General features: G+C 48.5%; 3 protein-coding genes across 7 annotated transcripts in view; 1 reads left to right on the top strand and 2 right to left on the bottom strand.

Annotated features, from left to right (window-relative positions):
- Positions 1 to 5,345, bottom strand: part of hs3st3l (heparan sulfate (glucosamine) 3-O-sulfotransferase 3-like) — a 9,807-nt gene extending 4,462 nt beyond the window's left edge. The window contains exon 1 of the mRNA XM_067244906.1: positions 4,867 to 5,345. Within this exon, the coding sequence (XP_067101007.1) occupies positions 4,867 to 5,345 (479 nt within the window). The remainder of the gene's footprint in view (positions 1 to 4,866) is intronic.
- Positions 5,346 to 19,958: 14,613 nt separating this feature from the next.
- Positions 19,959 to 24,534, bottom strand: dhrs7cb (dehydrogenase/reductase (SDR family) member 7Cb). Of its 4 annotated transcripts, none has more exons than XM_067245317.1 (7): positions 24,394 to 24,534; positions 23,136 to 23,337; positions 22,701 to 22,813; positions 21,439 to 21,649; positions 21,019 to 21,111; positions 20,381 to 20,545; positions 19,959 to 20,165 (listed from the first exon to the last, which is right to left on the bottom strand). In XM_067245317.1, the coding sequence occupies exons 2-7, from the start codon at positions 23,287 to 23,289 to the stop codon at positions 19,960 to 19,962; spliced, it is 942 nt and encodes a 313-aa protein (XP_067101418.1). In that variant the 5' UTR covers positions 23,290 to 23,337; positions 24,394 to 24,534; the 3' UTR covers position 19,959. The 4 variants fall into 4 exon arrangements, with proteins under 4 accessions (XP_067101418.1, XP_067101417.1, XP_067101419.1 ...); XM_067245316.1 differs by having other exon boundaries at positions 23,136 to 23,307; XM_067245318.1 differs by having other exon boundaries at positions 23,136 to 23,303.
- A 1,015-nt stretch (positions 24,535 to 25,549) lies between these two features.
- The window catches only part of mprip (myosin phosphatase Rho interacting protein), a 36,961-nt gene continuing 35,764 nt past the window's right edge, over positions 25,550 to 26,746 (top strand). For both annotated transcript variants that reach the window (XM_067244454.1, XM_067244455.1), the window contains exon 1: positions 25,550 to 26,479. In XM_067244454.1, the coding sequence (XP_067100555.1) occupies positions 26,357 to 26,479 (123 nt within the window). In that variant the 5' untranslated portion in view covers positions 25,550 to 26,356. The remainder of the gene's footprint in view (positions 26,480 to 26,746) is intronic.

Raw genomic sequence — 26,746 nt, 5'->3', positions numbered from 1 at the left:
GAAGCAATTACTACCTTCATCACATTTGAGCATAGCGAGGTGCATGGAGGTGTAGGGTTAATCTATTTACTTCACTACAGTATCTTTGCTGTCTGCATCACAATGAATATTACTTCAAATAAGAAGTAATGAAATAAATAATGATAATTAGTAATAATAAGGAACATTATAACAATTATTATAAGGTTTCATAAGAATGGGGGCTCATTCCATCAACAGACATAAGAAAGAATAACAATATTGATTGAAATCACAGCTTGGAAATGCATGTGTTCTGTGATCAATGCGGCAGTGCGTTAATGCATGTTTGGGTGTGTGTGTGTCTGTGTTCTTAGGGGCCCATTCATCCATTTCGCTGCGTTGGGGACCATTAGGGGGCCAGTCCATTGTGGCTGTGCCTTGTCCACTTCCAGGAGACATCCATCATGTCTGGGGGCCCCCCATCCTTCCCCGCCCCCCTCGCCGCCCTCCTCCAGCCCCCCAGAGAGAGCCTTAATGAGGGCTGGATCACCCTGGCCGTCTGGGCTCCTGGTGATCACAGCCAGAGCAGTTCTGGGATGGGACAGAGCACACCTGAACCCCCCTGTATGACAGAGACAGCACTCCTCTCTTTCTTTCTCTGTCGCACTTTCTCAATGTCTCTCTATCGCTTTCTCTGTTTCTCTCTCTCTCGGTTGCTTTCTCTCTTTCGCTCCCTATTTCTCTCCCCCTCTCTTTATCGCTTACTCTCCCTTTCTTTAGCTCTCTCTCCTTCCTCTCGTTCTCTTTCGTTCCCTCATACTCACACACAGATAAAGGAATAGTCCCTTACACAAGGTAAAACAAAGGCACTTCCACAAACTAATGTCCTTTTATACTGTCACAAGCAATCCCCACAACCACGTTTTCCAATTGGGATTCCTGAAGGCGCAGTGTAAAGTATTAGACTAAGACCCCCCTGTGGGTCATGGTCTGCCTAACCTCTCTACACCTGCTCCGTAGGTGATCCACCTACAGACCTGATGGAGATCACACAGCTGCTGTGTAGTAGTTGATCCACTCACACAGACCTGTCCTGATGGAGATAACACAGCTCGGTGGGATTTGCATGGCTATGATTTCCCTGTGTCGAAACACACGAGACACATCGCTCCTGTCTCAGCCTGACACGGAGCCTGTGCGCGGGTATGAATGTGGAAACCTCTCGTAACGAGATCAATATGAATTGCAAATGAATTGGGGCCTTGTCGGAACATCTGACTCTGAATGGGCCAATCAGGTTACAATCTGTGTGTCAGTCGTGGCCATTGTTTGTTCTCCCTGTGGGCCATGCCACAGCGCAGACACGGACAGACCTTCTGGCGCTGCGGCCATCTTGGACTGTCAGTAGAAACCCTGTGTCTGAGCTCAACGTTGAACCACTAAAGTGAAGATCCATATAGACCAACAGAAAGGGCAGAGAGAACATCAAAGAAAAGATATCGTCTGTGTAGGGGAAGGATTACATCAATCCAATAACTGTGCCACATTTCCTGTAAGTGGCTCGTGGCTGAGTTGCCCGGGGTCGGATCCTGAAAGCGTCCAATGGTAGACGTGCACCTTCTCGGGTTTACCTCCTCTGCAGAACAGCTCTTCCTGGAACGGGGGGTCAATACATCACTGATCCATCGTTCAGCACCAGGGCGTCTCGCTGCTCCTGACATCTGCATCTCTAAAGGCCGGTATCAGAGGCAGCCTAGGGCAGTGGAGGCAGCCATCGCTAGAGGCAGCCAAGGGAAGCAGAGGCAGTCATCACTGGAGGCAGCCGAGGGAACCAGGGGCAGCCAACACTTGAGAGGCAGCAGAGCTAGAGGCAGGAGAAAGTTGAAACAGCAAAGGCAACCAAGGTACCAGAAGCAGCCGTTACTTGAGGCAGCCAAGGGAAACAGAGGCAGCCATCACTAGAGAGAACCAAGGGCCCCAGGAGAAGTTGCCACTAGAGGCAGCAACAGGGAAAAGAGGTAGTCGAGGCAGCAGAGGCAGCCAAGGACTTCAGAGACACCAGAATAAGCCAAGGCATCTAGGGCAGCCGAGTTAGTGGAGGCAGCAGCCCCCAGCCTGGAGCCCAATCCAGCTCCGATGACAGTCCCTGGGGTTCAGAGAGAGTTCAGGGCAGATGTGCGTGTGGTTGTGGTAACATCGAGTTCACCCTTTCACCTTGACCCAACCCTTATCTCTCCTCACATTCCCGCCACCAACCTCAGTGCAACCCTCTTTTTCTTCTTTTCATTCTCGACCTGCCACACCGTCCTCCACACATCTTCGTAATGCCTCTTTCAGAACTTATGAGTCGAGGGCAGAGAACAGCCATCAGGATGTGATGTGGTGGGTGTGTGTGAGGTTAATGTCCAGGACAGCAAATGGATTACGTGCTCAGATAAAGATAGAGAAAGAGAGACGGAGATGGAGAATGAGAGTTGGTATATAGGGAGGGAGGGAGGGAGGGAGGGAGGGAGGGAGGGAGGGAGGGAGGGAGGGAGGGAGGGAGGGAGGGAGGGAGGGAGGGAGGGAGGGAGGGAGGGAGGGAGGGAGGGAGGGAGGGAGGGAGGGAGGGAGGGAGGGAGAGGGGGAAAGTGAAAGAGGGAGAGAGAGAAAGAAAGAAAGAAAGAAACAGCAAGCAGTGCAAGTGAAACCTGAGTGGGGGAGTCTGGGTGAGGATCATGCCACAGCGAGATAAAGCTTCCTGCTGATTGTAACAGAGTCCTGACTGACCAGATCAAACCACTCTGGCTCTCAGGCCAAGTCAAGGTCAGGAGCAGGGAAGGTCTTCTCTACTGATCAGATCAAAACTAGCGTCCATCTCCTTCCATCACCAGATCCAATCAGCTCCAGACGCTTCTTAGCAGAGGCTTGTCAGAAAGAATGATCTCAGCAGGTCTTAAGGTTTCTGCGCAGCCAGCCAACTGCTACCTGCCAGCTGTCAGCCAGTAAGCTAGACAGCCAGTAAGCCAGTTAGCTAGCGAGCCAGTTATCCAGTTAAGTTACCTGCGTCAACCAGCCAGCCAGCCAAACAGCCAGCCAGCTAGCCAGTAAGCCAGCCAACCAGCTAGCCAGTAAGCCAGCCAAACAGGCAACCAGGCAGCCCGTCAGTCAAGAAGCAATGAGGTCCACTGATTATCTGTGAGATGACTGCATTAAGTTGTGCTTGTGCACTGTGCCTGAATATAGTAGCTCTTTGTGTGAGTTACACACAATGTAATATGTATTAACAACTCATATGATTCATGTGTGTGTGTGGGGGTGTCAATGTGGCCTCAGAGATAATCCTCCATCTCCATCAGGCTTCTAGATCAATCCACCAAACCCCTACATTTGCTTAATACGCCAAAGCCTACTGTTCACATCCTGCATATATCAGCTTCCCCGGCCTCCCCAGTCAAAGCACAGCGTGGCGAGGCGGTGGCTTGTTATGAAGTGGTGTGAACACATCATTATCTCCCAGGGTGAAGTGACCTGGGGGTCAGAGGTCAACCGAGAGGCCTGACAGCGGTGTCAAGAGGGCCGACACACTGAGAGCCCATCTGGCCTCGGGGACGAGCTGCTGTCACTCTCCTGTCGCTGCCTGGCACTGCCGAGACACACACACACACACTCATCGTCACACGCACACATACATATAAATGAGAAGAAAAGAGAAACTCACGTGGACACACACATATTTAAATACACACACGCATACACACATACACGTACATGCACACACACAAATGAATGTACTGTAGCAGACATTAGACAAAATGTCTGCGTGTGAGAAAGAAAGAGAGAGAGAGAGAGAGAGAGAGAGAGAGAGAGAGAGAGAGAGAGAGAGAGAGAGAGAGAGTTTAACTACCGTGTGTGTCTCTCTGTGTGTAAGTGTATTAAATATAAGTATATATAAAGCCATGATTTACATTGATGAATATTTCTGTAATTCTACCGTTGCTTTGGCAATATGAACAATTGTTGTTTTCATGCCAATAAATCCCTTTGAACTGAACTGAGAGAGAGAGAGAGAGAGAGAGAGAGAGAGAGAGAGAGAGAGAGAGAGAGACAGAGAGTCATTGAGTGATCTCAAACACTAATATGGAATATAATTCCATCCCTCCCTCTTCCTGTCTCTCTCCCTGATCCTTCATCCCATCATCATCATCATCATCACAACCTCCAAGAGGAACCTACCATACCACATCATTCGACCACAGTGACACAACAGTGACGCTACATGATGACAGTTCAATCCATGTTTTATCTGGGGAGTAGTCTGATATAGTACCACCCACACATACACTTTCTTCTCTCTATCTTTCTCTCACTCTCTCACTCTCTCTCTCTCACTCTCATCTCTCTCTCTCTCTCTTAACCGGTGTTGCTGGGTGTGGGTATGAGTGTGTGTGTGTGTGTGTGTGTGTGTGTGTGTGTGTGTGTGTGTGTGTGTGTGTGTGTACGTGTGCATGTGTGTGTGTGTGTGTGTGTGTGTGTATCTGTGTATGGGACTTCTTGGATTTTCTCAGGCTGAAAACAGAACCCGCTGACAACAGTAACATCTGGCTACAGTTCCAGAGATGATTACAGTGTGAGAACTCATCCACGGCCCCCTCGCCCCCCCCCCCCACACACACACACACACAACACACACATATATATGCACACGTACACACACACACACATATACGCACACACACACAAATCGGCATGGCCAGATGGCAGTCTCTCATTGACTGTCACCTAAATTCCCATGAGAAGTTTGTGTATAAATGAAAATAAATGTGTATAAACATACCCCATTTCAGTATAACTTGTACTAATTAAAATACTAAAGTCTGTGCACGAAAACTTATTTGAATAGTGTCAGTCTGTGAGTGATGGTACCTGTACCAATCCAGCCCGCGCGCGTAATGTCGGTCAAAGAAGTGCGGCTCTGAGCCCAGTGCGCGGATGTCCGGGTGCAGTCTAAGAAACTCCAACAGAGCCCGCGTGCCTCCCTTCTTGACCCCTATGATGAGAGCCTGTGGTAGCCTTCGGGTCGCCGTCCAGTCCCTACCCGAAGTGTTTGTCTCTAAACCCGGAGAACCAGTGCTCGTCTCCGCCGAGTACCCGTGACCTTCGTCCAGTACCGTTACAACATCGCTGAGTTTCTCCCGAGTGGCATTCACTCTCTCCCGATACCACCCCGACAGAAGAAACTCGTTGGCGGGTTTGATATACGATTCCTCAGTTAGATCCGAAACGCAACATCCCGCGAGGAAATAAACGAGAAAGGCGCAGAGAATGCCAAGAGAGGACATGGCTAAAAGTCTGTGGAGGAGTATCCGAATGTCCGGGTTCGGGTTCTGATGAAAAGCTGCCATCCCTCACAGTCCCGTGCGAGAGAACCCATTCTAAAAGTTCGCCTCACATAACTTGACTGCCGCAGAATCTCGGCAGATTTCGGTCAGATGCGGTAAAGGTGTCTTGAGATCCCCCGAACTCCAACGAGGTGTTCCACACACGCTCCATTCTCCCCGCTGCCGTTTCATTTTGCGCGTCGGGGACCCATTGAAGAGGCAACTTTCTGACGCCCCACGCGCCCCCCAACTGAAGGGATCAATCCGCGCGTGACATCCACCCAATCCACCCACTCACGGTCAATCAGAGCAGCGTGGATAATATACAGCTTTTAATATCCTTGCAGAGCTGAAGTGATCTTTCTCTGTGGAATTACTCGCTGTCTTGTCCATGCGTCTCTAGGGGATTCGCGTACAGGGATCTCTTTTACCCTCCCTCCCTCACTCCCTGCCCGCTCCCCCCCCCCCCGCCCCCCCCCCCCTCTCTCTCTCTTCTCTCTCTGTGTCTCTCTCCCTCTCTCTGTCTCTCTTCCTCCCTCTTTCTCATTCCTTTCATTCATTCATTCATTCAGGACAGAGTTCGCTTCCCGTTTGCCTAAGCTGTGTTTGATTGGAGGCTCATGGCTGAAGGCGGTTTAATTCGAGCGTACTTATTGGAAAACGTTCCACAGAGGAACAGCATGGTGACACATCACGGACCCTTACTCATATCTGAGGATGCTTTCTTTTCGCATATCTATTTAAATTAATTTGATCACCCACACTACTAAAATACTTGGGGACTAGCGAACATGTGCAAGAAAGTGTAGCAAAAAATTGCCCACTTCAAAACGGTTACATTGTACAAACGATAAAACCATCTCACCTCAGTGAGATGAGGTATCTGCCTGGTCTGCCTGGTCAGTTCTAGAACTAGGCTAGGTGGCCAGTTCTAGAACTAGGCTAACTGGTCAGTTCTAAAACTAAGAGCTAGCTGGACAGTGTCAGAACAACACAAGCGGATCAGTCCAACTAAATGATAGGCTAGCTGATCAGTCCTGTGGTCTAGCAGGTCAGTAGGGCCACAGGGGTGCGTGGTGGAAAGCGGTTTATCACACCCTGCTGCAGGGTGGGGCCTCTCCCCACTGTGAGGGCAGATCATAATTGGTTTAGTGGTCAGTACCAGGATAACTACTGAACACAAGCCTGATCCTCACCCTGCCTGTCTGCAGGTCACCCAGCGCTGGACAGCCTCTCTGTCTCTAGCTGAACCTTGGAAGGTTGTGCGTCACAGGTGAATAGCCCACCGCCCCAGCCAGGAGGGCCCGGGGTTAAGTCTGGATGAACAGGACTTACAAAGACCCAACCGATTTCAAATATATACATATATTCCGTCATTTTCATGCTTTATTGGACACTTTTTAAGTGCCGTGTGACAGGAAAGGCAGGGATAGAGAGAGGGAAAGACACGCAGCAAAGGGCCTGGGCCAGAGTTGGACGCAGGTCATTTCCTACAAGGTACACCCACTTATCCAATCAGCTACCACGGCACCGCAAACTGCCCTTTTCAATCGTTTTGAATCCTTTTCAAATCACCTGGCAAGGCGATAATAGGTATTTCAGAATCTCTGGGTGAGTCTCGGAAGGGTCAGGTGATGCTCGGAGGAGGGGCCTCGTAGCGGTGAGCTTAGGAAGCCGTACGGGGGGGGGGGGGGGGGGGGGTCTGGGAGGGAAGGGCCTGGGTGTGGAGAACTGCTCTTCAGAGAGTCGTTAGTCCTCCCCACCGCTCAGCCACACACACTCAAACGCCCATAAACACGCCGACGCAAACTCGACACAAACGCGCACCCGCACCCACGCTCGAACGCACAGACACGCGCCCTCTTGAATGCACCCACACGCACGCGCACACACACACACAAGCATTAACTCACATGTGAGCACACGCACACACACTCTTCACGTTCCATTTGGTTTACCACTGTCATTATCCTACAGCAGATGTGGCCCGGGTCAAAGGTGACACCTCGGCCTCAAATGAGAACTGTAAACCAACAAGATGGGGGGGGATCATAAACGAATCAGGCTCGTATTATGTTATGAACAATCGCGCGGGGTTAAAACAACGGAGCGCCATTATTGTTTGTGAGATGAGTCATTTGAACCGCTGACCTCCGAGGCAGGGTTGCAGTGTGAAGATGTCAGGGCTGTGTGTGTCTGGGTGGTTGTTTTTTCATGGGCTGCTCCTCTCACGTGCCAGAACGCTTCGTATCACAGCACCTACTCACTGCACTCTGGGTTGTACAGTAGTAATAGTGCTCAGCCCAGAGATTACTGAGTAAAATAATGATAAAACTCATCCTAGAAAATTCAGGGTATTACAGTCTTATTACTCAACCCAGAGAAGACTGGGTATTACATTATTAATACTCCACCCACAGAGAAATGACTATTATATTAATAATACTCCCAGCTGGAGAATACTGGGTTGTACAATGATGAATAATCAATCGGTTGAAATAAAAAATAACCACATTTTCAATCTTCACATTTGCCAAATATTTTGTTTTCCTGACATCTGATGTGTTTTGTCCTTTATGGACATAAACAAATACAAACAAGTACAAATACAAACGCTTTGAAAATGAAATGTAGCCATTCAATGTGTGCCAGACAGGTGTAGGCAGGACCTCTGACAGCCATACTGGTGTAGTAAGATGAAAGCTCAGGGCCACCATGGGTCAGCCCGGTAAAAATTCTCAGTCAATGGTCAACAGACCCTGAAAGAAGCAAATCATCATTCGGGACGATTTTTCAATAGCACTGCCACCCTTGTCACGGTGGCCTTTCAATGGATCAAACCTTCACCGAAATCCCAAATGTTTTTACACACCCACACATCTACACGAACACACACACACAGATACTCCACCCCCCCCCCCCCCACACACACACACACACGCACGCACAGACACAACATGACTGGTAGGTTTGGCCTGGTTCGCTGGTTATTTCCTGCTGCAGAGGGACTGCGTAGCTCAGAAGACAAGGTCAGCTGTGGGTTCCAGCCAGCGGAGGTGAACCCTTTGTGTGCAATCCTGCCGAGGGGCCGATTGCTCCGTGATGGAGTGCTCCTCCATAAAGGTGCGACCCTGAGGTCAGGGCCGAGGCTGGCTCCCTGATTGATTATCTCACACGGGGACAGCGGAGAGCCCGATTAATACGCGCACACACACAAACGCACGCACACACGATTGTGTCGAGATGTCTGACACGGCTTTGGCTGGGAGAAGTTGTTGCTTGGAGCTCAGGTTTTTGAAATGAACATTATTTTATGGGCTGACTTGCTAGAACATTGTTTCAAGACTCTGTCAGTTTGAGATAACGGCATCGTTCCAAAGTTTTCAAACAGTTTCCTTGCCATCTAAGATTGTTTTGTTTGTTTCTCTGCTTTAGTTCTTCCGAGCCAAAGTCATCCACTATGAACGCCACAGTTGCAAACAAGCCTACATCCATCTAGTAGATTGAGTTTTGTAGCAACCCCCCTCCCGCCCCAAGCAGGAATGACTGGCACAGTTAGAGAGCAGGAGTAATGGTCTATGTAATCAACACTAAATTACAGCCATAACTCACCCAGAGACCAGTCACACCTGCAAGCCAATCACAATAGCAAACTAACGAACTGCTGTCCCTGGTCGATGACCTCACCGTCTGTTTATAATCACAGGAAGTGGTATTAGTTTCTATACCTGATCGGGACCTGGAAAAGTTGTTTGTTGTACGGTGTCAGTACTGTGTAAGAAAGAATTAAGTTTGTAATGCATTCAATTCAGGCTCACTTTCTGATTGCACGGACTGCACCTGCATCTGAGAAACACAGCCATGAGAGGAATGTGTGTCGGAGAGTCCGGTTTGTGGGGAGTGTGTGTGTGGGTGTGTGTGTGTGTGTGTGTGTGCATGGAGTGAGACATCCTAGCCTGATCACTGGTGACGCTCAAGAAGAGATAAGCTGATCTTATGGCACGTGGGGATTGGAGTGCACATGCAGGTGTGTGTGTGTGTGTGTGTGTGTGTGTGTGTGTGTGTGTGTGTGTGTGTGTGTGTGTGTGTGTGTGTGGTAATGAGGTTACTGGACTGATTGAGAAATACAGCTCAGTGACTGCTGATCAAATGGATCATTCTTAAGGGAAATGGCCATGGTCTTCATTTGGAGAAAATAATATTATCATATACTATAGATTTCGATACATTGATATGTAGAAAGATTTCGATAACATGATGTATAGACATCATTTACAGTAATGTAAGTGTCATGTAAATCTCAGATGAAGTCAGTATCAGAATGTCAGTGGATACTTACATTCCTATAGTTGCTTTCTCCCATCTCTCAAATTCCTTCCTCTCCTCCATCTCACCTATCCTCTTCCTCTCCTCTTGTCCTCCCCTCGACCCTTCCTCCCCCCCCGCTCTCCTCTCGTCCTCCCCTCCAATCAAACCCTCCTCCTCTCCTCCTGTCCTCTCCTCCCTCCTTCCTCCTTCCCCCTCTTTATCAGTATACATCTCCCTCTGACCTCTCACCGGGGTTCTGGGAAACTGGGCTGTGGTCCGGCATGACTGCAGATCCATGGCTCTTAGCAAGTTCTGCCCAGGTCTGCACAGAAGAGCTGGGGGGGGGGGGGCTGAAGGCTCAGGTTGGGCCTAATCGGATCTATGGGTCACCCGGTCCCAACCTCTCACATCCCCTGATGCAGAGCGGTCTAATCACCTGGGCTGATCTGCAGTTCTGTGAAGACGCAGACAAACCCTCTTAGAGCCCAAGAGCTGGATTAGAGGCAGCAAGGAGATGGAAAGGTCAGGTAAACTCTGATGGGACCTGGGCCCTGGATGTCCAGGTGGGCTGTGGTGCTGCTTTTACAGCCTGGTGAAGCTTGGTTCCTGAGCTTGGAGAGAAGGGGTTAAGGGGGGAGAGAGAGAGAGAGAGAGAGAGAGAGAGAGAGAGAGAGAGAGAGAGAGAGAGAGAGAGAGAGAGAGAGAGAGAGAGGAGGAGAGAGAGAGAGAGTAGAGAACGAGAGAGAGAGAGAGAGAGAGAGAGAGAGATAGAGAGAGAAGAGAGAGAGAGAGAGAGAGAGAGAGAGAGAGAGAGAGAGAGAGAGAGAGAGAGAGAGAGAGAGAGAGAGAGAGAGAGAGAGAGAGAAGAGAGAGAGAGAGAGAGAGAGAGAGAGAGAGAGAGAGAGGAACGGGAGGCAGGTCAAAAGGGGGTCAAGTGTGGATAGCGGGAGCGAGGCACGTCGGAAAAAAAACAGGGATGAAAATAACATGAAATAAACGAGTGAGACGCCGATTACCACCTGCTGAAACGCCTGCCCTCGTTTCCCCGGGACCACAGACACATCTGTCAGCACTGTTTAGCCCCCTGTCCTGTAAAGAGAGAGGGATTACATGGCTGTCTGTGCTCCGAGAGGGGGAGACCATGTAGCAACACGACCAGGATCCTAGATAAAGCTGTTGGCCTGCGATTGTTCGCCATGGGGATTAGAGGGAGTAGCACTATGGGGGGTGGGGGGCAATCCCATGGGTTTCCTGCTTCACCTCTGATGGACCTCTGTGTCACGCTATAATGTGTCCCCCCCCCCACCACCCCACCCACACATACATTCGTACTGTTGGGTAAAGACAGTACGTTTAGGCTGTAGGCATTGGCAGGATTTGCAGTGTGTTAGGTATGTAGATACGGATTTACACGAAGGATTTGCAGTATTAGGCGTACAGATACGCACGTCCATAAACACACACGCAAGCCGACACACGCTTCCTGTCTGTTTGCTGTGGTATTCTGGTGGGCGTCTGCCTAAATCAAACTATGAATCCTAAGCCCCTCGGTCCTACTGGTTGATGTGAGGGCTGGAGTAATCTGTCTGCCCCTTTCCCCTGCTACTGTTCTCATATCCATGTCCTCCATGGATTAGAAAACGACATGCAACCTTGTCTTGGGTGGACGTGATGCAAGACACTTCAACTGTCAAAGACAAGCGATTGTGGAAATTCTTCCCAGAATGAAACCTTCCAACCTGTCAGTCCGAAAGCCTTTTGTCAGCATTTGTCAGTGTAGATGTTCAAGCATCGCAAACAATGGGGTGTTTCTTTTTTTTCTTTTCATGTGTTTTTTATCCTATCAATTTGATCATTTCTCTGCCTCAAGTGACCCGTTCCTGTTCCGTCTGACACTGTTTTTCTGTGCCGAATTCAGGGGATCACTCTGCAGAATGTGTGACAGCCATGGTTTAATATCGCTCCACACTGAGGGTGGGGGTGGGGAGGGGGCTCATTTGAATAATGTTATGCGTGGGTGAGTCAGGGATTAAATCCCTCCATCTTTTTGTCAGATTAACACCCTCTTTGACCGTCAATCTCAGATTCAGATGATAGTCGTAATGGGTTTATCTTCAGTCAATGAGATTCGCATCTCAGCCAAAAATACTTGCAAAACCTCCAGAGTGTCGTTGATCTGAAGGGTCTTCTGAATCGTGCCCCTTCACCCACTCATCCACATCCACCCCCCCCCCCCTGCACACCCTCATCTATGCCCCCATCCATACCCTCATCCCTCTCATTGGCCCTTTCCTCAGCTCAACTAGGTCATATTTGTTGTGGCCGTTAAATTGCTTGTCCCCAGGCCCCTACCCTGTCCTGCCCCAGGCCCATCCCCTGGTCCCTCTTACCCTGGACCCTCACTGCCCCTCTCCCCTCCCTCTCCTCCCCTACGCTCCTTTCTATTCCCCTTTCCATTCCTCTTCCCCTTCTCCTCTTCTCTCCTCCCTCCCTCCCTCCCTCCCTCCCTCCCTCCCTCCCTTCCCCTCCCCTGCCCCAGGCTCTGGCAGTAGAAAGTAGCTGGAGACTGATGACCCTGTTCATTTAGCTAGTCCCTGGGGCATTCATCTCATTGTCCCTAATAGGATTCACCCAGACACAAACACACGCACACAAACAAATACTGGGGTCTGATGAAATCCCTGATATTTTGCAGACTTCCAGCCCTGTCTTCTGTCCAGTCATTAGTGATATCATTCTGTCACAAGCAAAAACGGTCATGCAGTAATCACATCGAGTCACTAACAGTATTCATGACCAGATGTGAATCTCTAAAACGACCCATTAAATAACATCTGAGAATCCCTGATTGGATGCATCTTCTCAGTGTGCGTCAGGAATTTCTCACGTGTATTTGTACAGAAGTGTGTGTGTATGTGTGTGTGTGTGTGTGTGTGTGTGTGTGTGTGTGAAGGTGGGGCCCAGCTGCAGGCAGTATATCCCCAGTGGGGCCCGAGCCATCTGACTGAACTGTGACATATGCTCCTCTGTGTCTTAATGGACACACACACACACACACACACACACACGGCCACTGCCCATCGCATTAACACACACACACACACACACACACACATACACAAATGGCTATTTAATTGTCCTTCGAATGCTTTGCTCTTTTCTTTGTTGATGATCTTCTGAAGCCAGTTGTGTTTGCTGAGCTTGACCGCTCTGTGGTTTTAAACAAGGTCGCCGTGAGGAACATATCTGCACATATGCAGTATTCAGTACTTTTCATCTTAAACTCTCACAAATCATGTTTCAGGGCATTATAGATTAAGGGTTGTATGCCAACATTTTGATATCTGCAATGTCTATGTTGTGTCATTGTGTGTCATAGTTATGTACAGTAGTAGTAGTGTATCTAAAAAATACAGACTTTTATTTATCTTATGCGTTTTTTATATAGACAAAAGAAAGAGCATTACTTTAACAACTTGAACTGCCAACATCTACAGCCATAAAGTCAGTTTGCTCATGAAGTTGCTAATCAATGTTACTGTTTATCTTCAGGGCAATTCAATTTCTAACATGTGTGACTAAATCAATACCTTAAACCTGGGTTTTCAAATCAGTGACTAAATGAGCCCTGCTGTTTCTCGTGAAGTCTCCGTTTTTATTCCTGAAACTCTGTTCTCCACTCAACCTGGTTTTTTGTCTTGGTACAGTCATGGCGTCTCTCGTGATCAAAGCGCATGGCGGGGTAGTGATGGCCCTTTCAGACTCAACGCGACCAAGGCACCACAGCGCTCTGACACCTAATATTTCCAAAGGTTTGTGTCGCACTAGCGCTGCATCGAGCGGAGCGCAGGTGCACGGTCACGAATGTGACGGGTACCCGCAAATATTTTTGTAAGATCAATAAAGATTTATTTTCTTCTGCGACGTCTCTAAAACGTCATCATCCACACCCTGAAACCCTCCTCCCCTCTTTAAGGGGTTCCCTTTTTCTTTGACATTCTTTCTTTCCCGTTGTCTCTCCCCTCTCTCTCACTCCAATTGTTTTCCTCTCTCGTCTTTTCCTCCCTCGCCCCATTGCTCTCCCTCTCTCCTCATTTCCTCTCCCCTTTTCTTGCTCCCTCTCTCACCTTTTCCTCCCCCTTTTCTCCCCCTCTCTTGTCTCCTCCTCCCCCCTCTCTCATCTCATCGTCCCCCTCTCTCTCCCTCTCTCATCCTCCCCCCTCCTCTCCCTCTCTCATCTTGTCCTCCGCCTCTCCTGTCTCATCCTACCCTCCCTCTCCCTCTCTCATCCTACCCCCCCTCTCCCTCTCTCATCCTACCCCCCTCTCCCTCTCTCATCCTACCCTCCCTCTCCCTCTCTCATCCTACCCCCCCTCTCCCTCTCTCATCCTACCCTCCCTCTCCCTCTCTCATCCTACCCCCCCTCTCCCTCTCTCATCCTCCCCCCCTCTCTTTCATCCTCCCCCTGTGTGTGAAACAGCAGCTCAGTGAGGGCTGCGAAGGGAAGCACACATTCACATCAGAGGCCACATATCTCCTCCCATTAAGAGGGCTGAATGGTCACACTCTCTGTTGACAAAGAGGGCCCGGCGGCCCGTGTCCTCCCCATTCATACGGTCCGAACAACCCTTCCTGTATGGCCTTCCCTGACCGGCCAATCAAGACGCAGAACCCACAGCGGCGACACGGCTGTTACCAGCCCCTCCTGTTTACAACCAGTGATCCGAGACTTGTTAGTGAGTGCATAAAGACACACACACACACATGTAGGCACACACACATACGGTGTACAACACACACAAACACATACAGGCATGCACAATTTCTTACAGTGTACAGAGACATACATACGGGCATGCACCCACGCACACATGCAATGTCCAGACCACACACTTTCACGGACACACATACTGTACAGGCATAACACAAACGCACACACACTCACAGGCATACACACACACACGGAGACATACACGCACACACGCACACCAACAGAGAAAGCTTGTGAGTAGGCACATTCAGAGATGTTCTCAGGGCTGGGAGCAAAACCTCTTCCAAAGCGATCATGACTCTTCGCTACACTCACCCCCCCCGCAACACTGCAAACCCCCCACCCCCTTCATCCCTGTCATTCGTCCTCCCCTGCCTGACCCCCCCCCCCCACACACACACACACACACACACACACACACACACACACACGGGTCCTGAGACCTGGATGAGGAAAGCCTGTGAGGACGAGGACGGAGGAGAGGAAGGGAGGTTGTCGAGGGAGAGGAGGAAGTGTGCTCGAATGACAAGGTTATGTCTTGCTGCCTGGAGACATAACCACCTTGTAGGATGACGTGTGAGTGTGTTCCGCGGGGTGACAGAAATGCCAGCCAGCATGCCAGAAAACACACCGAGGAATGAAGTAAGTGGATAAAGAAAAGCCAGTTGGCTTTGGCGGCTGTTGACACTATCCTGACAAAAAAAGGAAAATGTTCTTCCTTTTTTTACACGTGGGGGTGTAGAGAGAACACAGAGTTTCTCCCCCTCCATTTCTCCCTCTCCCCCTCCATCCTTCCCTCCTTCGTCTCCCTTCTTCCCTCCCTCCCTCTCACCCTTCCTCTCTTCTCTTCTCCTCTCCCTCCCTGCCTCCTTCCCTCTATCTCCCTCCCTCCCCTCCTCCCTCCCTACTTCCTTCCCTCTCTCTCTCCCTCCCTCCCTCCCCTCCTCCCTCCCTGCCTCCTTCCCTCTCTCCCTCCCTCCCTCCCCTCCTCCCTCCCTGCTTCCTTCCCTCTCTCTCTCCCTCCCTCCCCTCCTCCCTCCCTGCCTCCTTCCCTCTCTCTCTCCCTCCCTCCCCTCCTCCCTCCCTGCCTCCTTCCTCCCTTCCCTCCCTGGTGGTCGTATTTGTGTGTTAGGCACCGTGATGTTCTGTATAGGTTACGACAGGCTCAGACAGTGACTGTCAAAAGCACTTTAGGCTGAGCAGCATAGCCCCTTGCTGCCCAAATTAAAACGCAACCCTAAAGTCTGTGCCGCAGCATGACAGGTCGGTCGAGTGTCTGTGTGTGGAAGCGAGTGTGTGTGGGTTCGCCAGGTTTTCACCCAGCAAGATTCTGTCACGGAGCGATATAAAGGTCACAGCAAAACATTGAACAAAGAACACACTCCTCACAAGGTCAATAGACTTGTCTAACGAACGCGCATGACATCTCCTTTCCTCCCCTCCTCCCCTCCTCTCCTCGCATCTTCCTCCCCTCAACCCGTCCTTCATCAGGGTTGAGGTTCTAAAGAAACACTAATTCACTCTCTTCTCCTTGGTTCTACCTTTAAAAGCTGTACCACAGGAAACACAAAGAGCCCATCTGAAAGCTGGCCACCACCTCCAGAAGCCCAGGGCCAGGGAGCGTGGCTGGAAAAAGGCCCAGGGAGGTGAGAGGCGAGCCAGGGTCAAGGCATCCATCCTCCCCTGCAGCCAGGGTTATTACTCTGGTCCACCAGTGCCAGGTTTTTTTAATTCCCCTGCCTGCCCGGTGCCCCTTCTGGTTCATTAGCAGCAACTCCCCTCCAACAACCCCCATCTCCCTGCCCCCTCCCTTACCATTACCGCTACCCTCTCATTTAGTGGAGGGGGTGTGTGTGTGTATGTGTGTGTGCAGTGCGTGTCTGTGCGGGTGTGCGTGTGGCGTGCATGCATGTGTGTGTGTGTGTGTGTGTGTGTTCGCCAGTCAGCCAGATTTCCAGTGATGAGCTCCTGGTTTTCATCCAGTGTAATAGCAGCAGACCTAATGACCCCGCTCTAATTGCACAATGTCAATATTGTTGCATCTGGATTCCCATAGCTCTCATACAATATGCAGAGGGAGGGAGTGGCTCACCATGACTCAATGCAGAAACGAAGGCCACACTCACAAATCAACCGTCACACATATCAAGTTAAAAGTTGGGTGGAGATTGGTCAGCTATTTGTTGGAAACAGAAGGAGGGGTTGAATTGTTCTTCACAGGTTCCTGCATGAGATGTTAGGGGTAGTCGCAGTGATGCGACTTCTTTATTGTGTGGGGTTCATATATTTGCTGTTCACCCAATGGTCATGGTTCCACTAGACTGCAAACAAATTTCTTTTCTGCAAACAAACTCCTACTTTGCACCTAACTAAAGTAGAGTGAGGGAAAACAGTGATTTATTTTTGCAAACAAACCCCTACTTTGCACCTAACTAAAGTAGAGTGAGGGAAAACAGTGATAAAAAAATAAATGTAGGCTATTAAAAACAATGTTTTGAAATAACTTTTTAAATGTCAACTGTCACTGAGGTTGTCATTCGTTTACAGGTTCTCTCCTTACCTTCCCATCAAGACATAAATCACTTTTCAGACCCTCGGAGCTTAAAACAACCCATCCTGTTTGCCCACCAGATGACATTGAACATTCAGCCGGCATCCAATACGTGGATAGATAATGAGTGGGCAATCAATGAGGCAGCCTCGAACTTTATTGCGTCTCCAATTAGACACGGTGGGATCAATGACACGGTTGACACGGCGACACGCTGACGTTCTGCTACATCTGAAGGAACTGATGACACCCAATACCTGAGGGTTCTAAAACAGAAAAAGGAAAAATAGAAGTGTCTGAAATGCCAGTTTTTAGAAGCGTGACGTATGTTTTCATGTCTAAGGTGTCAAAGCAGTGGATTATGAGGCTAAACTGAACAGAGCTTCTTCAGCTCAAGTAAGGGATATCAAAGGATTGTGTCATTGCATTAACTTTAAAAGAAACATATCTATTATTTTAAAAAGCCCTATATATGACTTTGAATCATTTCTACGTCTTTTTTTCTCAGAAACCCAACTAAACCGAAGTGATACAGAAACCATATGAGCCTTGAGATGAATAAAAGATTAAGCCTTCAGATTAAACATGCATAATCTTTCAAACCAGCGACAACAATACTCGTGAGATCTCTTGTTGGCTAAGACATCCAATGTAAGCCTGAAAAATCCCTCCTCGAGAACCGTTGTTTCCTGTCGTGGCACGATCCCTCCCAGCAGCACAGACACAGATCCAGGGTCAGCGGGTCGGACCTGGAACCTGTTAACCACACACGTACCGAACAGGAAACACATTCCCAGTTGAGACCCACAGACTTTCCAGATATCATAGAAGCAACGCTCGCCGAGACGATCGTCTTTCTGTCGGTCAGCTGTGATGCTGAGGACCGAGGAGGGACCCCTCAGTAAAGGCGCCTCAGAGAAGGGGCCCCCTCAGGTCTAGTACGGACGTAATGACGGAGGAATCATTACCCTGGCCCCTGGCTAACCTCCATAACTCAGGTTAGTGTCAATAACAGCAGCTTTAAAAATTGATACGTGCGATGTCACCTCTCAGACGAAGAGACACCCGCCGGGGGAATTCTCCACCGTGTCACGACTGATGATCGGAGATGTGTCGCTTCAAACAGCACTTTGGGATGATGATTGGATTCGAATGAACGGGTCATTATCAAGCTATTCAGAAGCCTGAAAACGACTCAATTCATTTGAATAAGGTGTGTTGGACCAGGGAAACATCTAGAACATACAGGACAGCAGACCCTGAGGACCAGGGTTGAAGACCAATGACAGAGAGACAGGTTAATTGATGGGAGATGTGTACTATACTTAGATCAGGTTATGACATTCATGTCATATGTTACATATTAACTACACAAATGCAAACCTTGTCACTCGATGGAAAAAGAACCTTGATTTCCTAACATGAAAGGTTTGACGCCCAACCAAGGAACAGTGACGCCCTCGACACATGTCAAACTGTCGAGGGCGTGTTATCACATACAATGAAACATACATGATTTTGCATGACATAATGTTAATTCGAAGAATCAAATCGCCAATTTGCAGAGTCCAGCTGAGCACTGTAGAAAATCCTCTTCTTTACATATGAGCACGTCAGGAAGTTGCATTTATTCATGTTAGTTTGAGAGTCAGATTCCTGTCCAGCACTCAGGAGGACAAAGAAGACTGGATTCCCAAGGGAGAGAGGGGAGAGAGGGTGGAGAGGGGAGAGAGGGGACAGAGTGGGGAGAGGGAGAGAGGGAGAGAGGGGGGGACAGAGGGGGGAGAGTGACCTGCACTACCCAATGGAGGCCAGCTGGACTTCATACTAGGGCACACACACACAGAGAGAGACAGCGACACACACGCAGAGACATGGACACACACACACACACACACACACAGACACACGCTACAAGGCTCAGACATGTGTGACTGATTTCCTTAACAACAAGAGCTGTACATGCGTTTCTGAGGAGATCTTAGAGTTTCTTTAAATAGCATCTTTAAAAATGAATCGATCAAGAAATAAAACATATAACCTTTATTTATGAACCTTTTGATAGACAGCCACAGCCTTGAGTCTGAAAAGTCTATCAACACTTGTGTGTGTCGCTCCCATCGAATTACCCTCACAGCTAAAGGTAATAAAGTAATTAGACATGATAAACAGTTCACCTTCCCATTCCCTAGTGTGGATTCTTTTTTACACACTTCAGACTGGTAAACTCATGCTGGTACTGCAACACCATGCTTTTACATCAGTGCACAGAAATATACCAGGTTAATCGTTCTGGTTCACATTGGGTTTCCAGGCAACATAAATGCTTGCCTTGGTGAAATAGGTCAACAAAGCAGGAAGATGTTGTACTGCCCACACAGCTAACAGCAAACACAGAGCAGTACCGCCATCTAGAGGACATCAAGAGAAATGCATGTGCCACACCAAGCTACATACAGTTTACAGTACATTGAAAGGTTGTTTCCATTTGAATTTCTTTCATCGAAACAAAACCACTGGTGCAATGTATCACACAACAAGTTTATCAATCTGAGTGCAACTGAAGGGGTCTGGAAAGAGTGAAGTAACATCAACACTACAATCAAATAAGTGCTCCCTCCAAAAACCACACAACGTTCTAAATAGTCTGTGAGACATGTGTTGGTATTTAAGTGTTTATATGTTCATGAATATATGTGAGGTGGAAGGCAGTGAACTCAGCAAGCCTATATTACCACTGTCTGTTCTGTGCATTCCTCTTCTCTCTCTCTCTCTCTCTCTCTCTCTCTCTCTCTCTCTCTCTCTCTCTCTCTCTCTCTCTCTCTCTCTCTCTCTCTCTCTCTCTCTCTCTCTCTCTCTCTGTCTCTCTCTCTCTCTCTGTCTCTCTCTCTGTCTCTCTCTCTCTCTCTCTCTCTCTCTCTCTCTCTGTTAGTTCTCTCCTGTCCTCCCTCTTTTTATCCGCCCCACACTTCCTCCTGTCCTCCATCCCCCCTCCCCCCCTCCCTCCACTACATCTGCTCGGACAGTGCAGAGTCCTTCACTCCGGCTGCCACCACGGAGAAGAGGAGCGAGGGGAAGAAGGAGCGAAGGTAGAGAGCCGCCCGGGGGATGGGGTGTGCCAGCACCACCTCCTTCCTCTTCCTGTTCACCGTTTGAACAATCTCATTGGCCAGAGCTGACGGGCTCACGCCATGGGTCAGCTGACTGGAAATGACTGGTGGAGAGAGTCCAAACAAAAGGAACATTTTGAAATGGGGGTTTACAAAGTCTCTCTGATGACATTTCAGCATCTTATCATTTGTTGTGTTAGTATGTTATCGATTCATTTTTGTTGATTGTTTCCGTTCCTCGTAGTATGTTCTCTCTCTCTTATTCTATGTTCACTATTGAGGATCGATTTGTCTTTTCACGGCGCGCCTCTCTACTCACACGCAGCCAGGCCCTTGAGAGGTTTGGAGGCGGGGCTTATTGTGGTGGGCGGGGCCGTAGCGTTGATGAAGGTGTGGCTGATGGTGCTGACGACTATCCCGTACTCCTCCACCTCTGCCCTCAGGCAGTCGAAGAACGCCTGAGCCGCGTGCTTGGAGGCAGCATCTAATGCAATAACACACCCAGGGAATGCACGCATACACACACCCACAGAATGTACACGCACGCACGCACACACCAATACACACACACATCCAGACACACACATACACACATACGCGTAGGCATAGACAAACACACAGACAAACACACACACACGTCACACACATACGCAAAAACACACAAACCGAGCGGAAAAGGCGTGACTCAGCCGTCACTGATCTTCATTCCATACATTGCAGAGGAGATACTGTACCTAATCAGTATCTAGTGCTCCGGAATCTTCCACCCCTACACAACGCCATGGGAACCAGCCACAAGCCCATAGCTGACATTCTACCAGGTTGTTATCTTACAGGAGGAGGATAATGTGTTGTCACAAAGGTTCCCTAGTAGTACAATATCACTGTTTGATGTTGATGCCGTTGAATCATTGGTTGAGTTGTTCAAAACATAGAATGTAGGACAGTGGAACTCACAGGAGCTTCTGAATGGAACCGCCAGTCGCCCCTGGATACTGTTGACCAGTAGAATGTGACCGGCTCTCCTCGAGATCATGGTGGGAAGAATACCTTCAACAAGAATCCGTTTCTTTAATGTGAACTAAACACCTAAAGGTGTGTAGAGCAATACAAACACTGACTGCATTCCATTGTCTGCAATGGAGATGTGAGTCTTATAAAATGAGAATTCAAAGCCTGTCAGTTCACCAACACTATTCAATCCACGGTGGCATCATTGATAAAAATCCGAACTCAAATAGAAAGACGTTCAATCAAAAACTTATCATAACTTAACAAGACTTTGCATGAAACATTCAAAAGAAAACCTCCACTAAATAAACTCGAACAACTTAAGAGTTCCCGGGTGTTTGCCTTCCCAACCCTGTTCCACCTCACCTTTGGTGAGCGCGCTGGGACCGAAGTAGTTGACGTCCATGATGTTTCTGTCCAGCTCCAGGGACACGCTCTGGACGGGAGCCTTCAGCTTCATGCTGCTGTTACACACCAGCACGTCCACGCAGCCGTAACACTCCACCACCTCCAGCACCACCTCGGGCATGCTGGCCATGTCGCTGAAGTCCAGCAGCACCAGCTTGGGTGTAAACATCTGGAGGAGAGGGGGAGAGGAGAGGAGGAGAGGAGGAGGAGAGAGGGGTAGAGGTGGAGAGGAGAGGGGGAGAGGAGGAGAGGAGGAGGAGAGAGGGGGAGAGGAAGAGAGGAGAGGGGGAGAGGAGGAGGAGAGAGGGGGAGAGGAGGAGAGGAGAGAGGGGGAGAGGTGGAGAGGAGAGGGGGAGAGGAGGAGGAGATAGGGGGAGAGGAGGAGGAGAGAGGGGGAGGAGGAGAGGAGAGGAGAAAACAGAAGGACAGGAAGACGGGAGAAGATTCGTTTTTTCCAAATTTCCCTTCCACTGTGGGAGTCATACTCATTCCTAGTGCCCTTACTCGTACATTAGTTTCCTAGGGTCTTTATGCTTCAATTGGGAGAGCTGACACCAGGGTGAAGGGATGAGGCGGAGACCAAAGCAATACCGCAAATAGTGGTGTCATGACACCACTAGCTTTCTAAAAGGGGTTGAAGTGGTGAGTGACAACTGTAGCTCTCACCCTCATCCCCTGACCCTCTCCCTTCACAAACCCCGTACTGGGAGCTCATGTACTTTATCTGCTGTGTCAGTTTAGACCCTCTCACCCCTTCCTGGTGTCTGTGTGTGGTGTGGCGTGTGTGTGTTGTTTTTTTCCAGACACATCTGCTCTGGCCTTGGCTCAGCAGATACCCAGAGGACAGCGCTGTCAAAGGGCAGGATATCCTGCCATTGTTGGTGACCAGGGGAGGAAGCCCCGATCCCTGAACAGAGAGACAGGAGAGTATAGCAGAACGAGATACAAGCTGGGCCCTTCTTCTGGTATCCTAATGTCCATACTGTGTTGTTTGGTGAAAGCTGTGGACAGAACACTGGTCTCCCTCGTCCGTTCGATTCACCGGGCAGCTGTGCTCATTCTGACCCCTGATCAGTCCGATCAGTGCCCTCCGGGGAAAGCTCTCGTGTACAGGTCTAGAATCAGTGTTTCGTCTCCAGCCCGTGTACTTTGTCCTATGGTGGGTTGACCACAAACGGACCGAAAGTCAGTGGTTGTGGGAGCAGTGCAGCGCGACTCACCACTCTGGGGTCCGCTCCGCTGGTAAGGGAGTCGTACAGAGACTCCATCTTGTCCCAGCTGGTGCCACACAGGACCAGCCTGGCCCCACCCTGGTGGAAGAGACGGGCGAGCTCTGGATGGAGGGATGGAGAGACGGATGGACAGGGAATGGAGAGTGGGATGGAGAGAGCGATGGAGAGTGGGATGGAGAGAGGAACGGAGAGAGGGAAAGGAGGGTTCGGAGAGAAGAAGAAAAAAGAACGGGAGGTGAAACAAGAAAGAGAAGGAGAGGGGAAAGAGAGAGGATCAGGCCAAAGGTTCATCTTGTCATTGAGTAACACACATCAAAGATACGGTACAACACTGTATCTCAAGATGTTTCTTTTACATTCCATCCGGAATTTAATTTGAATTCAAGTCAAATTGAATCAACCAATCTTTATCGGAACACTCACCGCTTCCCACGCCCGACACAGCGTCTGTTATCACCACCACCTTGTTGCGCACCACGGATTGGGACATGAACTGGATGACCTCGGTGTAGATGTAGTAGATGCCTGCCGCTATGACGACCAGCAGAGGCAGCATCATCACCGATGGCAACGCCATGACCTGGCAAGAGACTTGCTGGTTGTATTTGTGGTGAGCAGTGATACACTGTGAATTGCAGTCCACCTTTATAGTAGTAGAACTCATAACTCCCATCTTAACATCATGCTATTGTATAACTGCTGTAGAACCACAGCATAGCTACCACTACAACATGTAACTCTGTCCTGTAAGAGGAGAGGTTCTTGGTTTGTATATTTCAGCCAGTTAGGAATGAACCTGAAGGGGGTGACCACCCACAAACCAGGAGGTCTCCTTTCAGTGGACTGTGGACTAACAAACTTTTGGTCAGAACCTTTGGGTTTGGTGTGCGGACTAGTACACTTCCTGCTCATAGATTTGGCTATGCAGATCAGACCCAAACACCAAATGATACGTAATATGTAGAATACATGTGTACAAGTTGAAACTGATTTTTTTTTTTTATCTCAGTCACAGCCTATACCCACTACAAGGGGTATAGGTTTCAATATACATTACACTATTTGAAAACGGAAAAGCTGTCCCCCCCCACTTTTTATTAAGAAAAGCATGTTTAACAGCCGCATCCTCAGTTATTAAAAGAAATCTGTCCCACCCACAGTTGAAAACAAACCTACGCCCTTTGACGACAACAGAAATATGGAGCCTCTCACAGACCATTATGAAACAGATCCTGTTTGAATCCTTGCTTCCATGGACAGAGTAGTTGTGTCTGGTAGCATTGCTGCCTCTAGCCATGTAAAGTGTGTCTGAGGACAAGTGCTAAATATACTCATGGCCAAAGCAGGCTGTCGCCACACACTGCCTAACACTGGGCCACCTCTAGGATTGGGTCACTGGATACCCCACCAGAGGCAAACAGGGATACAGACACATGAAATATGGGACCCTATTTGACCCTCTGGTAGGGAACAGCAGCAGACTTTACTCGTGTACAGATTATGAGATTAGGTTGTGTTACTGTTTAATCTGGAGGTTTGCATTCCAGAGCAGCACAAGTATGATTGTGGTGATTCGATGTCAAGAGATCCCAATGGGGGTTCGTGCATGATGAACACACACACACACATCTTTCGCCACACACACACACACTCTAATCTGTTTTATTCTTGGTACACTTACAGCGTGCGTAGGAAGATAATCCTTCACCCGTTAATGGCTGTTGTTTTCCAGGTTCGGTTGGGTAATGAGGTAACAGAGCATTAGCCACCTTCTCCCTGTCCCGTCCGTCATTCACCCAGCCTTCTCTGTGTCTGCTGGACTTACTGCTGGACTGGCAGCTAAGTGCTTTTAATAGACACTGGCTGAGTCAGCCATTAATACTCATGTGTGTGGGGTATAGTATCTTAGGCATTCCTGTTGTTGCCAATGAGACAAATGGAGAGGCAACCCCCTCAGACCCTTGAAATAAGAGTCTGTTGCTCTTCAGTTTGGTATTATTGTTGCATGTGGATAGTTCAACCCAAATCCAGGGGGTCAGATGGTTGAAGGGGGTCAGATGGCTGAGCGGTTAGGGAATCGGCCTATTAATCTAAAGGTTGCCAGTTCGATTCCTGGCCGTGCCAAATGACGTTGTGTCCTTGGGCAAGGCACTTCACCCTACTTGCCTCGGGGGGAATGTCCTTGTACTTACTGTATGTCGCTATGGATAAGAGCGTCTGCTAAATGACAAAATGTAAATCACAGAATGGAAGTTTCTATCATTCATAAAAAATGTCCAATATATTCAAACTAAAATATGTATTTGTTTAATGCCTGTTTAAACATATCGGACATGTAATTTCATTTAAAGTTAAAACCGTGATATACTTTTTGTTGTTTTGTTCATTACAGCTTCTGTGAAACTTTTTGTTTGTGTTTCTGTATTGGGAAAACTCATGGAATCGTAATTAAAAAAATCTGATTGGTTGACTTTTTCTCCATATATATATTATAATCGTCTCATGGGATGTCACATGACAAGGTGTAACGTGTTGGTTTGGGTGGAGCGTGAAATAGACTATTATGATCCATTATATTTCTTTGTTTGGATAAAGAGCTCGGTTTGAACATTATCAGCCGTCGCTTCAAATCATGTATTCTTTATAAACTTAGTTATGTGGTCTAAGTGAGGGGATTGAAGATAACAACACGACTTGGTGAACCGGCGGCTGTCCCGGGTGTACAAAAATAGTGTCGCGAGAGAATGCGCGGTCTACCATCGCGAGATTCCCTGAAATTCCAGCAACAAATCTCTGAGCTCACGGACTCCATCCATTGGGAGAGTTCTCGCCCGAAAAAAGGGAGAAAATAAACCCACGGGCGCTGCTTAGCAATCTAGTTATGGAAACATAATATAAATCCGCTTTTGGGCGTCACTGATTTGTCAAGTGGCACTTTGCCGAATCTTGTTTTCCAACAGGAGAGTGCATTACACTGAAGATTTGGATTTGGGACCTTTTAATTCTACCATAACGCCAGAAGGAATTCATTAGCTAGCTAACGTTAGCTAACTTGCTATTGCTAGCCAGTGAAGAATCGTCCAGTAGGTAAACTTCGCAGAGATCTGGGAAGCTAGTTCGCTAGCTAATTGTTACCTTGGCTTTACTTTTGGCATTTTTCCCTCAAATGGGCGTAGGGCATCGGCAGATGGACGCTATTGCCTTGGTGCTAGGCACTGGAAACACTGTGCATTTGCTGTTTTGTGGCTTGCACCCCAGCTAACATAATTGGTTGTATCAACTAGCTAGATAGCCAGCTAGTAGCTTGCTATTCGGCTTTGTGGAAACAGGCCATGGACTGAAAGACATTCATCAGTGGTCGCATGCTAGCTTGATGGCTAGCAATCACATACTGGAAAACATAAATTGGATTCAACTATAGAAAAACCCACCTATTCAATTTGGACTGTATGTATGTGTGCAAGTGAAGACCACTATAAATTATTTAAAAAAGTAGACACATCGTTTATAATGGATTTGTTTGCTGAGCCCTTTTTCCAAACTGGATAAAGAAACTCCAAGAAAACAACCGGATTTTCCACTAAGAATTGTCCAAATCAAAAGAAAGAACATTGCATTCGACTCTGAAACGAGACAAAAATACAATGTCTACTGCAAAAGAAAATCCATGCAGGAAATTCCAAGCGAACATTTTCAATAAAAGTAAATGCCAGAACTGCTTCAAACCCCGGGAGTTGCACCTCTTGACCGACCAAGATCTGAATCAGGTAAATGAAATGACAATAGCTCACTGTGAAATCAAATTTTTTCACAATGTTTTATCACTTAAGAACAGTTAGCAGGCAAAGTTTGTCGCAGGCAACCTATTAGTGTCAAGTTGCTGGCAACATTGTAACCATCTAGTCAAACTAGAAAGTGCGCTTTTCATACCTCATGTACAATCAGGTATGATATGAAATGTAGACTAATAACTAGGGACAAAACAGCCATCCGCTGTTGCGGGTGACATTGGCCTCTGCACTCGCTTGAGGAGT

The sequence above is a fragment of the Osmerus mordax genome, chromosome 10 (genome assembly GCF_038355195.1).
Source record: "Osmerus mordax isolate fOsmMor3 chromosome 10, fOsmMor3.pri, whole genome shotgun sequence".
Taxonomy (NCBI): domain Eukaryota; kingdom Metazoa; phylum Chordata; class Actinopteri; order Osmeriformes; family Osmeridae; genus Osmerus; species Osmerus mordax.
The sequence above is the reverse complement of the archived record's forward strand: the minus strand, read 5'-3'. Positions and strand labels throughout refer to the sequence as shown.

Excerpts from the sequence above, each read along its gene's own strand:
- dhrs7cb (XM_067245317.1), bottom strand. The coding sequence starts at position 23,289 with ATGGCGTTGCCATCGGTGATGATGCTGCCTCTGCTGGTCGTCATAGCG. Across the intron at positions 22,814-23,135 it reads TGTGTCGGGCGTGGGAAGCG|AGCTCGCCCGTCTCTTCCAC; the intron begins GTGAGTGTTCCG and ends CCCTCCATCCAG. Across the intron at positions 20,166-20,380 it reads TCTCAAGGGCCTGGCTGCGT|TCATTTCCAGTCAGCTGACC; the intron begins GTGAGTAGAGAG and ends TCTCTCCACCAG.